Source organism: Salmo salar, chromosome ssa12 (assembly GCF_905237065.1).
Source record: "Salmo salar chromosome ssa12, Ssal_v3.1, whole genome shotgun sequence".
In the NCBI taxonomy this organism is placed as follows: domain Eukaryota; kingdom Metazoa; phylum Chordata; class Actinopteri; order Salmoniformes; family Salmonidae; genus Salmo; species Salmo salar.
The window spans coordinates 24,904,725-24,918,257 of NC_059453.1; the positions used below are offsets into that span (position 1 = coordinate 24,904,725).

The window sequence follows — 13,533 nt, forward strand, 5'->3', positions numbered from 1 at the left end:
TCCCTATGAGCATAAAGTACTTTAAATAGAATACACAGTCATTGGTCATAATGATACTCAAGTAACATTGGTGTCCAGTGGTCAGTTTTTGTTTTATCCGATAGTGAGTAATGTGCAGTAAACATACCACTGAGGCAACAAACAATATGTAACTTCAAAAGTAAAATAATACACATCTTACAGTGATTTCACAGATCAAAACCATTATACTTTATGACATTTATTTACATTTATGTAGTTATGCGTTATAGGCACTGTGTATGCTGCAAACACTTATAGCTATATTTTGCAGTGCACATTCTTAAAATACGAGTTAAATGCAGTTTGTCACCCCTTCCTAATTCCAAATTTAGTAAGGCTAATAGCATGCAAAAACATCACATAAACAGTCCTATGGGGTTCCAGGTAAATCAGAGGGCATTCTAATACAAATCTTGTTTAAAGGGGTATCCATTTTTGAACATACAAATGAATGATATGTAGCCATTAATTCTTGAAGAATATAACATTAATGCCTCATCGGCTTAGTTCAACTGTCTGACCCCATTAGAAGCCAAAATAGAAGCATCCATAGTTCTGTCTCTGAATTTGAGAGGGGTTACATTTCTCCAGCTCCATTCCTCAGCTTTTTACTGAAACGGGCGGGGAAAACGCTATTGTTATTGATTGCTGCTTTCCTTGTGTGTCAGATCATCTAGTTGTATGATCAGTGTGTACAAGGCTGTCTTTCCATGGCTATCAATGTCCAAACTGGGAACGAGGGAGTGAACATCCTGGCTCAATTAAGGCAGTGATGAATTCAATCATAGAACTGATTCAGTTGCTACAGAATCCCCAAAAGACCCAACACAGATGACGGACCACAATTTGATAGAACTAACTTCATACAGTTACTTTTGACTCATCCCAGCGGGCAAAACGAGTTGAAATGACGATGAAATAACATCAGCACAACCAGAAACTGGTTAAAAAATGACATAATTGCGACATAATGTGAAGCAGTTGTAACCAGTTTTGCCCGCTGGCATCCCTCCCTTCAGCACTGGTCTTCCCCCAGAGTCTCTGAAACCTCACTCAGGTCTAATGACGAGGCCGGTACGTGCGTCCTAATACCACTGCTATACGGCGTCTGTGTGTACACCTCCACAGTTTGGCATATGGAGTGTAGGGAGTGATCGCGGTAGTATCCCAAAGCCTCCCGCGCCTGCTCCTTGCGGATGCTCTGCACGAAGGTCTTGCGTTTGTGTCGGAACTCGATGACAGTCTTGGTGTAGGAGTTGAGGGTGGTGACTGATGCACCCATGCAGCAGGTGAAGGATGCCCAGGCCATGCTGGAAAACAGGAAATGGAAAAGATGGAAGAGAGAGGAGAGGAAATAGGCACAACAGATAGAGGAGATAAAAATGATGGGGACAGAGAGAGGAAAAGGCAAGGAGGAGTCAATTGAAGATGCAATCTGCATATTTAGGCTTATCGTTGTTCAGGGTCAGTTCATAGGGTTGCTGTTTGAATGAAAAACAAATGACAAATGGCTTTAAAACAAACAAATGGTTTAAAACAAACAAATGGCTTTAAACAAATGGCTTTAAAAGCTAAGAAACGTCAAATACCGAAGTTATCAATCACTTGACAACAGCTCAAGAAATTCTGACAAATACTACACTAAGAAATAGGATGTTTTTATGAAACACTGCAAAATACTGCAAAAAACAAATAATCACTTTGGGGATTTCTGGTATACTTTTTGTAAATATTATTATTCCCATGTAAAAATGGAAGGGTCGTAGCTTTGCAGGATTATTGTCAATCCGTCAATCCCAACAGGGTAGAATGTCAATCTGGATAGATCCCAATGTAATGGGCCACTACTGTACATTAGTCTATACAGTGTAGCTCCCATATTCACTCACTGCACATGTTATAATCCAGAGCTATGTCACAAGGGTTCAGCCTGGAAGATTAAAATTCTGAACATACAGTGTACATATGTCTATGTGAGCTTACACTTTACCCTTGATCCCCTTATGCAATTTTCCATCGACCATATATATATTGGGGCTTTGGGACACCAAAGCCTAATCCGCCCGGTAACATGAGAGCTTTGGGGTTTTCATTAGATAAGTGTGACGCTACATACGGAGACGTAGAATTGTGTGTGTGTGTGTGTGTGTGTGTTCCCTACCAGAAGGACCATCCGTAGTCCCAGTTATAGGGCCTCCAGTCTGCAGGGCCCAGGGTGACTGTCACCTGGAACACCTGTGTGTACATCATGTGGGCCACCATACCCAGGAGCCCTGGAAATACACAGATACCGGTATACATTTAGATGTTTAGTGTACATGTAGGCACACACACACACACACAATCCCTCTCTGATTGGGAGAGGCTGCAGGTTATTTCCTGATCAAGACCTACAAAACCTGCTTTTCTCCTTGCTAGCTTCGCTTTTTATCATGTTCACCGCTGTGTTAGACTTGTTCGATGTCTGCTAGTGGCAACACTTGCATAGTACTGTATACAAGTATTTCTTTACTTTGCTCCACCAATTAGGCATAAAAAGGGCCAGGAGTTTTCCCCAGACCAGACTCAACAGCAGACAGCGTTTTTTTTCCTGGCCATATGACGTAACCTATGTAATTCAACAAAAATCTAAATGTGTCATGAACAGAAAGAAATCTGGGCTCTGTGGTCGCCATGGAGTTTTTCTTGGTCAGGTCATGAGGTCTGGGAGAACTCCCGGCCCTTACACACGAAACAATAGCCTGGATCCCAGATCTGTTCGTGCCGTCTTGCAGAGGTGGTTTTAAACAGTCCCTCTGTACCTGAGAGGACGGTGAAGATTGCAGCGAAGGCGTTCAGTTTCAGTCCATCTATCATGTTGCTGGTGCTGGAGTGGACCAGTTCTAGACACATCAGACTGAAACCCACTATCAACAGGACTATGTACAGCATCTCAGAGACCACCGACAGCCACAGGACACCTGCAACAGACAAAGCAAAAGCATTAACAGTCGTTAGGGTATTGGAAATCAGTGATAGATTTCTCTAGAACTGCGATATGATGTGGAATTTGAATCACTGATCATATTATCATAATGATATGTGATGGTTGTGGAGAAAAGGGTTGATTTCTTTGATCGTGTATGCGTCACCCATCTGTTTGTTCATAAATCATAGGACTGTATTTGGCAGGTGCCTATTTGAAGTCCTGTCATGGACACAAACGTTTTATTCCCTAAAAAGTAATTCCTGATGTCTGATGATTGTGTCCTAACTTAACCTAAACTCAGGTGCACATTTGTATTTTTGGTGTTTTTGGTCTCGCCTATCTTACATCTCTTAAATAATTTCTGACATCCATAGCGACAACAGACCTGTTGATAACATATCTCAGGACCGACAGGCCACTCAAAACCAATTCATGTCATTTGCCGCAAAAAGTATCGGGAATCTGCTCAGGCCTTCCAGAGCGTCAGACCCTCACACTGTCTCGTTACAAGAGGTTGGAGTCAGACATCTCTTCCTACCTCGCCAGTCTGCTATTAATCCTTCTTGACACTTCATTGCAGGAAGTGAACATTGGTTGGTGCCAGTATTTCCCCCGAGACGCTGTCAACGGGATAGGACGGAGGGTCAGGGGTGGTGGCGGGGATGGGGTTGGGGAAGGAATGTCCCAAGACTGAGACAGTGTCTCTTTTCGTAATGGAATTTTGGAACAAGGTTTGGTGGTACTTAACTTTGGAGACAGTATTAACCCCGTACAGCGTTCTTATTATTGTGGAAGTATTCTTGTGAGTGGAGTGTAGTTGCTACGGTAGTAAATAAAGTAGGCTATATGAACTACAGTACAATCCATGTCGTTTTTCTGTTTTGTTTCAATTGAGTTGTTTAGCAGACACTTTCTAGAGGAGACACATTATGACTCGCGGAAGTATGAGAGCTTCTATCTTGTTTTGATTAGTTGTCAGTCTGCATTATTTGCGCATGGATCATTTCACAGCTGTTATCATAACCGTCTCCTTTGACAGAGTGGGTGTGACCATAGCAACCCCACATCCTGTGTCCCTGACAACACAGGGGATGATGCCAAGGTTGTTTGAGAACATAAGCCACAGTACGTCTGGAATGGGGAGTTTATATTACCTCCAGTATATCAAGGCTGATATAGTCAACAAAGCAATCAACTATTGTGATCTCAAAGTTCAGGTTTAATGAATATGTAAAAGGTATACCAGAGATACAGAACAAGTTGGAATAACTAGACCAAAGCCTATAGATAAACGATCTGATATAAAAACATTTACTGTAGTTATAAGTCTCACAGGAGAACTTTCTCAAGAATTTTCATTAACAACAAACAATCAGTAGAAGCACGTGGGTGGATTTGTCATTTCGAAGCTCCATTAAACCTATTCTGCCTTCCTTCCTTTATAATATATTAACAAAGAAAGTTACACCAATCCTATTGCTCTATGCATTACTTTAATCTGAAACATTGGTAACAGCTAAATACTTCATATTGTTTTTTTTATCTGCACTGTATCATATCCAAATTCAGACATAATTAAAGTTCATCAAATGTAACTTTGATGATGTGGTACGTTCATATTTCATTTATATGAGGGAAAAAAATATTGAGTCTTAATGTAATTTCCTCAATTGGAACAACAAAGGCAAACAAAGTAACTAAATATCAGAAGGCAGTTCAAACTTGATGCAGCCACTGCACCCTGCAAACATCTCCTGTATGGTGGTGTCATGACAGCCACTACACCCTGCAAACATCTCCTGTATGGTGGTGTCATGACAGCCACTACACCCTGCAAACATCTCCTGTATGGTGGTGTCATGACAGCCACTGCACCCTGCAAACATCTCCTGTATGGTGGTGTCATGACAGCCACTGCACCCTGCAAACATCTCCTGTATGGTGGTGTCATGACAGCCACTGCACCCTGCAAACATCTCCTGTATGGTGGTGTCATGACAGCCACTGCACCCTGCAAACATCTCCTGTATGGTGGTGTCATGACAGCCACTGCACCCTGCAAACATCTCCTGTATGGTGGTGTCATGACAGCCACTACACCCTGCAAACATCTCCTGTATGGTGGTGTCATGACAGCCACTGCACCCTGCAAACATCTCCTGTATGGTGGTGTCATGACAGCCACTACACCCTGCAAACATCTCCTGTATGGTGGTGTCATGACAGCCACTACACCCTGCAAACATCTCCTGTATGGTGGTGTCATGACAGCCACTACACCCTGCAAACATCTCCTGTATGGTGGTGTCATGACAGCCACTACACCCTGCAAACATCTCCTGTATGGTGGTGTCATGACAGCCACTACACCCTGCAAACATCTCCTGTATGGTGGTGTCATGACAGCCATTGTTATAACATTTGAACAGCAGTTGAGACAGGATGCAGACCCCTTCATACTGCAAGAGTATAGCTCAACATCCTTTTATACTTTATGCAACCATGTAGACCAGGGGTCTTCAATCTTTTTTTGTCCAGGGACCCCCTCCCAGGCAAACAGGCATTTGACAGCTGGGACCCCCATCATATGTTAGCAAAACATGTGCTGTCTTGTCTTATCATTAGGGTAATGATAATGGCAAGGAGAAGTACTCCAAAAAAAAATGATGAATAGATTTGGTAGATAGTTTTTCATTATTTTGACTAAGAGCTGTTTAGCTGGTTAAGCAAAGGTTATCCATGTGTTTGCAAAAGTGAATGTCCAAGTCAAGAAAGCTTACCAGCAGCACTTGCTGCACTGGTAGCCTTTTCAAAAGCCCAAGTCAGATACTCCAGTGACTGTAATTAGCTCCAAGGAGTGTAATTAGCTCAATATTAGGAGTTGACAAATAAAGTAGATATTCTCTTCTTTTCTACTGTAGACATGTAATTGGAAATGTGTTTATTATATTGTTGCTAGTTATAGTCATAAAAATATCCTCCTCCCCAGGGGTGGAATGGCCATCTGGCATTTTTGCCAAATGCCAGATGGACTGGTCCATTTTTTGCCTAGTGGGTCAAGTGGGTCTGTCTAACCTTTTTTTTCTTTTCACAAAAATGACTATTATCTGGCTAATAATGGGGGCCTGAAAATGGGCCGGTGTGTTAGAAATGCCAGGGCCAATTTCTGGTCCCAGTCTGCCCCTGCTCTCCCTCTACAAGTAATCTTCCTGGTACGGGTGATGTACAGCTCTATAGCAGATGTGTTTACCTCCTGATGTATGCAGTGATCACTCACCTCTCTCCGAAGCCGGAGCCAGATCGATAAAGCTCCTGCATTTCTCACCTGGAACGAATGGAGAAAATTGAGTTTCATTCCAAGCTGTAATACCATGCATGGGTTCTTCAGGGCCACAATTCACTCAGAGTATCCTACCTAGACGACTTGATTTTCGTAATTTGGGGAAGTTCAAAAGTTCAAGAAGAGAAACATTGCGTGCTTGGCATAGAAAAAGGGAAAAGCCCATAAGTGAAATAAGTCAAATAGAAGTAAAGTTCACTGGATTCTAGCCACAAGTCATTCAGAGTATCTATTAGCCTACTTGATAGTAACGTATAATCTACTTAAGGACATGGTTCAACAGTTCAAGAAGAGACACACTGCGAGCTTGGCATACAATAGAGATTAAATAGCAGCTTCAAGGCATACACAAGTCATTCAGATTATTTAGTCTACTTGATTGTACCCACTGGACAAAAACTGGCTGAATCAATGTTGTTCCCACGTAATTCCAACAACAACAAAAAATAAACGCAATGAAGTCATTTCAACAACAAAACATCTATGTGGAAAGTCATCAATCTAAGGGAATTGAATTTTTTTCCCCCACCCAACTTTTAACCTAAATCCAATGTCATGGTGAAATGTTTTGTTAATTTCAATAGTGAATTTACAACTCAACCAAATGTCAATCAAAACTAGACTTTGAAATGACATCAGTGCCCAGTGGGCTGTTCAAAAGAAGAAATACCATTGTGTGCTTTGCATGAGCAAAGCCAAGAGCCAAAACTGCAAATCAAGAGGTCAGAAACAAGCAAAAGATCATGAGAGAGTCACAGTGAAATTTACTCCTGAAGTGCTGACCTGTTGCACCCTCTACAACCACTGTGATTATTATTATTTGACCCTGCTGGTCATCTATGAACGTTTGAACATCTTGGCCATGCACTGTTATAATCTCCACATGGCACAGCCAGAAGAGGACTGGCCACCCCTCAGAGCCTGATTCCTCTCTAGGTTTCTTCCTAGGTTCCTGCCTTTCTAGGGAGTTTTTCCTAGCCACCGTGCTTCTACATCTGCATTGCTTGCTGTTTGGGGTTTTAGGCTGGGTTTCTGTATAGCACTTTGTGACATCGGCTGATGTAAAAAGGGCTTTATAAATACATTTCATTGATAGCCTATCTAGTCTAATGCATCGGTAGAAGCTATTTTAGAGGACATGTGGGTGGTTAAAAATTCAACCATTGCGTCCTTTGCATGAGAAAAGGCACAGCGTGGTCAAGTACAAGCAGCCAGAGTTCACAGAGGTCGATGACTTGACCATCCCCACATAGCTTCCAGTTCAATCCTTCCCAAATTACATCCTTCTGGTACTTCTTCTTCCTGGACATTGCTGGGACCTTCAGGGATCCCATAAGACCTTATGTCAGTTGATCAAGACTTGATAACATGATGCACTTTTTCATCCACCCTTTCCTCCCTCCTTTCCTCCCCTCTTCCAGGCATGATTTATTCTTTCCGTCCGCTGTCGATTGTAGCCGCCCGCTGCGGCTGCTGGATTTGTCGTAAATCTAACGCTTAATCAGGTATCAGGAAGATGGTGACAGCTGTTTAGAGGAAAAACTCATCAAGGGCCGTTATGTAATCCTTATTAGTCAACTCAACTGTGTGTGTGTGTGTGTGTGTGTGTGTGTGTGTGTGTGTGTGTGTGTGTGTGTGTGTGTGTGTGTGTGTGTGTGTGTGTGTGTGTGTGTGTGTGTGTGTGTGTGTGCACGCCTGTGTGTTTGTACAGTCCCAGACCCAGGCCTGATGAGACAACATGCTCCCAGTATTTATTCTGGCATAAACTGTGACGCTTTATTTCTGTTCTTAATGTCTCTTTAATATGCCATCACCAGACCAGGTCTACTGTCTCCAACCAGAGGCTTTGATCCTGATGTCATTACAGATGGAGTACCTGGAAGTCAAGACCGATGTTTGGAGATGGGAAAGCTGCCATTTCCCCTCTTTTAAAGGTGGGAATGTTGCAAAATGTTCTTGATTGAGTCAAACTCAGTGTAACTAATCTAGCTATATAATCTACAGAAACACCTTTGACTTAATGGTGTTGTCATTAACATGGTGTCCACGCTTACGCAGGCACGTCATCGGATCCAGCTGTTGCACTTCCACCTTGTGCATTTGTTTAGACTCAAGAGTAAAGCTGTGTGACGATTTTACTTCTTGTTACAGACATTCACAGTACCCTATAGACCTGTAGGGAGAGAGACTGCTAGGGTAGATTACTAGTACCCTATAGACCTGTAGGGAAAGAGACTGCTAGGGTAGATAACTAGTACCCTATAGACCTGTAGGGAGAGAGACTGCTAGGGTAGATTACTAGTACCCTATAGACCTGTAGGGAGAGAGACGCTAGGGTAAAGTACTAGCAGAGCCAGTAGGGACCCTTTCTAAAAGCACTAAGCTCATGTCCCCTAAACTTCTTACCAAGGGGTCACTGTACCATAAGTCGAAACTCCCATCCCATGTTCCAATGATTCTTATGCCGGGATAAACTGCTCTTTTGGCTATCCAATACTTCATGCCAGAAAGGACAACTCGTTTTTCAAGATGCCATTTTTGACTAGTGGCGTCTCCCTACATAAACCGGGGGTGATTACCCTAAAAAACTCATAACTTTGTAAATATCCTTAGCTTGCAGTTTAAGATCATATGTATGTATATGTCCCATCTGGAGACTGATGCTTATGGTGACACAAGATGATGACACATGAGAATGGCTCTCATCACGACACAACCAAGGAATTATAGCAAGGACTACAGAGTTTAATAGCTGCAATTATACATCATTGTGTGTGTGTGTGTGTGTGTGTGTAACAATCTAATCATGCCTTTATAGACCCTTGTCTATTTCTGAATGTATAGGGTGTTCTTTTTGAATGGCAAGAATGCCTGCTTAGAAACCGGTATTGATTGAATAGTTTGAACACACACACACACACCTCCTTCCAATAAATATCCATAATATTTTAGCCTTTACACTCCAGAAACCTCACTATAATTAATTGACAACAAGACGGGACAAAGTCATTAACAACAACACCTCATCACCTCACCTTCATCATGGATATTCTCCGCACAGGAGAACCAGATCCCGGTGTGGAACTGTCTGAAAAGGAACCGGTCGTCCCCCGTTTCCCAACTGTACACAACTACTTTGGGGTCCGTCTCGTTCACTCCATAATCGATGCAGTTGTGCGTGCGAAGTTTAGTGCACTTCGGCTTGGGGACGCGCTGCGTGCCGACGCACCAGTATGTTGTGATGAAAGCAGTTATTGAGAAAAATAGTGCTAAAAGATTCATACTAACGGACAGCAGTGCCCTGCATTTGCGAGTGGTCTTCATTGTCCATAGATATCTGCACTTATTAGATAACTCACTCACTCACCATCCATCCAATATGAATCAAAACAGGGAATGAAAAACTGGTCAAACTCTACCGAAAATAAGTTTCAATTGATGTGCAACATGTCGGCAAAAAAATACATAATTTGGCACTCCAACCCGTTGAATTGAAATTACTCTCCCTACCCGATTTGAGGGACGGCAAAATCTGAGTTTAAATTCAGCTTCAATCCACCATTATCATCTGTTCGAGTCGTTAGCCATTCGATCATTTTCACACGAAGTGCCCTGAAATGACCCTCATCCATTCGCTGAAGGATTGTCACGTTGTCAAAAGATTTGAAGAGCTTGTTCGCACAAAATCTGTGGGATTTGTATCGGTGATGCTCGCCTTCAATCTGTGATGAGCCGCTCTCCCTCTCTCTCCCCCTCTCTCTATTTTTTTCCCTCTCTCAGAGATGATGAGATTACAGTTTATTGATAGCATATTTAATTTTGTGTGAACAATAATCAAACCATAGCATCAGACTGGGAATAGTATTTCTTATATTTCAGAACAGTACTTGGACTGTTTGACTGAGCCTGTCTGGGGTGGAGTGCCAGATGGGTAGGATTTGCACTTTTGGGACTATTCCATTGGCAATTACAAAATGATAAAGTCTAAACAACATACAAGACAAGCCTACCATAAAGACTATCTAGATAGCCATTGTTCAGTGTTACCATTAAGACGTCAACTAGTTAAGTGTTGCCATAAAGTCCATCTATAATGTTCTGCAAAGAGGGTGCTGTTCTAATTGAAGGGCCACGTCGACAGCAATTGGGTAATCACCCAAACTTCTCACTCCATCTCCCTCTCCCCTCTGACAGTGTAAAAGCCAACACACAATCACAGCTTATTGTAAAATAGACACAAATTACTTATTGGACATTTGTGACGGCCACATGAAAAAGTCCACTGTGTGAAATACATGATTTTCTTTCGTTATAATGCATCCTCCTTCCTTCCTTCCTTCCTTCCTTCCTTCCTTCCTTCCTTCCTTCCTTCCTTCCTTCCTTCCTTCCTTCCTTCCTTCCTTCCTTCCTTCCTTCCTTCCTTCCTTCCTTCCTTCCTTCCTTCCTTTTTTCGTGTGCCTGTCACAAATGTCCAATAAGTAATTTGTTTTCCCAATAATCTGGGCTACTGGGTTGGTACAGCAGCTCTTCTCATTACTACTCGAGAGACAGCATGCTCACATGAGACTCTGATTGGATAAGCTACAACAGAAAGCCAGGATACTTCACCCTAAATGTGTGTGTGTATGACGTTGGTGGGACACAACAGTTCTTCTGATACATTTGTGATCATGAAGCATCACCACTGATGACAGAAGAAGATATCTTGATTGCAGTACTTATGGGGCATTATTTCAACATTTCAAAGGGCTTAGCTTGGTATTATAGACTATTTACAGTAGTTGTAACAGTCAGAGAAATAGAAGGAAACATGGATTGGGGTTAGGGTGGAGTACACAGGAGGCTGCTGAGGGGAGGACAGCTCATAATGGCTGAAAGAGCAAATGGAATGGCATCAAACACCTGGAAACCATGTGTTTAATGTATTTGATACTATTCCACTCCAGCCATTACCATAAGCTCATCCTCCCCAATTAAGGTGCCACCAACCTCCTGTGGTGGAGTAAATGTTTAGACAGTCAGTGACAGGTTTGTACATAGCCTATATTTAGTAGGTACTGTAGGTCCTAGCTACACCCACTGGTTCAAAGCACTTGTCATTCTATCCATACAGAACTGATTTGTTCAGTATTCCATCCCATCAGTGACCCTACTCCCCTTGTATAGGAGGCAGCTGGACTCAACTAGGCCATTGTTGTATAACCCATATTCCACACATTATGCTTACATAACATGTCTAGGACATACGTTGAAATGGAACACGTATGGTCAATTGTATTTGTCAGATAGGACGGATTCATATTTCGATTGCGCTCACATATACTGCACATATAAAAAGACAAAAATGCTGTCTTACAGGTTTGGCTCTAAGCTTTGATACACATTTTCAAGAAAGATAGAAATGGTCCACACACACACACACACACAGTTGACTGATAAAACAGGAAATCAAAATGTCCTAGACACGCAAATATCAATCATCAACACATGCAAAGCTTAAATATACTGCAAAATGGATACATTGATGCAGGGGATATCAGGCAATGAAATATGATGATTCGGCTGAATGATGCTCAATCCATGTCAAAAGCTGTCAACCCTGAGACCTCACGTTAAACACCCATGCAATTTATAGCCCAACAAATGGACACACACGCACACACACACACATACAAAAAAGCTTAAACGGTTGCCGTTACGTTATGCAGGAGTGTCGATGACAAGCGGATTACTGCATAGAAATCATGACATTTTTTTATCCACCAGCCCTGCCTTTTTTTTTTAAAGCACATGCACTTCCAAAGAAGTAAGAGCAGCAACATAGTAAGCACGGATATGAGATGTATCCCAAATGGCACCCTATTCCCTACATAGCCCTATGGGCCCTGGTCAAAAGCAGTGCACGATATAGGGAATAGATTGCCCTTTGGTTCACAGCCATAGACATGGGGCTTCACTTGCGTTTGGATGCTGGTGCCTTCCGTTTGAAGCTGATAGATGGAGGGGAATTAGTCTCTCAACAGATAGAGATTAAGGATTAGTATAATCTGCACTTTACAGACCCTCGAAATCATACTGTCTGACTGGGTGTGCAGGGCAATTTAGAAACAGCTTCTAGAACAGTGTTTGTTTGTCACAGGCTGATTGTTGAGTTCAAATCAAATTGTATTTGTCACATGCGCCGAATACAACAGGTGTAGACCTTACAGTGAAATGCTTAGTTACAAGCCCCTAACCAACAATGCTTTAAGATGTTAAGAAAAAAAATTGAAAATAAAAGTAACAAATAATTAAACAGCAGCAGTAAAATTCAGAGGTCCTGGATGGCAGGAAGCTTGGCCCCAGTGTTGTACTGGGCTGTACGCACTACCCTCTGTAGTGCCTTGCGGTCGGAGGCCGAGCAGTTGCCATACCAGGCAGTGATGCAACCAGTCAGGATGCTCTCGAAGGTGCAGCTCTAGAACCTTCTGTGGATCTGAGGACCCATGCCAAATCTTTTTAGTTTCCTGAGGGGGAATAGGCTTTGTCGTGCCCTCTTCACGACTGTCTTAGTGTGTTTGGACCATGTTAGTTTGTTGGTGATGTGGACACCAAGGAACTTGAAGCGCTCAACCTGTTCCACTGCAGCCCTGTCGATGAGAATGGGGCGTGCTCAGTCCTCCTTTTCCCGTAGTCCACCATCATCTCCTTTGTCTTGATCACGTTGAGGGAGAGGTTGTTGTCCTGGCACCACACGACCAGGTCTCTGACCTCCTCCCTATAGGCTCTCATCGTTGACGGTGATCAGTTGTGTTTTGATGTGATTGTGTATGGGGTTTTAATGTGCTCTGGGACATTGGGTGTGAGAGTGGAAATTGCAATTGTTTTTGTTGGATGTTTTTGTGCTAGTTATTTTTCCAATCTTGAATGCAGCTCCATATTGCTCACTGCCCAGTGAAGCGACTGATTTGATCAAGCCCCTTTGAAGTAAATTACCAGGCTCCCAAGTGGCGCAGCGGTCTAAGGCACTGCATCTTAGTGCAAAAGGCGTCACTACAGTCCCTGGTTCGAATCCAGCCTGTATCACATCTGGCCATAATTGGGATTCCCATAGGGTGGCACACAATTGGCCCAGCGTTGTCCGGGTTTGGCAGGGGTAGGCTGTCGTTATAAATAAGAATTTGTTCTTAAAACCTGTTGGGGCTCGGGGGCAGTATTGAGACAT

General features: G+C 42.7%; 1 protein-coding gene across 1 annotated transcript; it reads right to left on the minus strand.

The window, feature by feature from the left end:
* Nucleotides 1-22: 22 nt before the first annotated feature.
* On the minus strand, nucleotides 23-10,300 carry LOC106564598 (germ cell-specific gene 1-like protein). Its single transcript, XM_014130745.2, has 5 exons — nucleotides 9,365-10,300; nucleotides 6,267-6,314; nucleotides 2,823-2,981; nucleotides 2,183-2,294; nucleotides 23-1,331 (listed from the first exon to the last, which is right to left on the minus strand). The coding sequence occupies exons 1-5, from the start codon at nucleotides 9,651-9,653 to the stop codon at nucleotides 1,037-1,039; spliced, it is 903 nt and encodes a 300-aa protein (XP_013986220.2). The 5' UTR covers nucleotides 9,654-10,300; the 3' UTR covers nucleotides 23-1,036.
* Between the last annotated feature and the right edge of the window lie 3,233 nt (nucleotides 10,301-13,533).

Coding starts and splice junctions, on each gene's coding strand:
- LOC106564598 (XM_014130745.2), bottom strand. CDS start 9,653: ATGAAGACCACTCGCAAATGCAGGGCACTGCTGTCCGTTAGTATGAAT. Junction 6,315..9,364: donor GGAGAATATCCATGATGAAG/GTGAGGTGATGA, acceptor CATTCGTTCCAG/GTGAGAAATGCAGGAGCTTT. Junction 2,295..2,822: donor AATCTTCACCGTCCTCTCAG/GTACAGAGGGAC, acceptor GTGTATTTCCAG/GGCTCCTGGGTATGGTGGCC.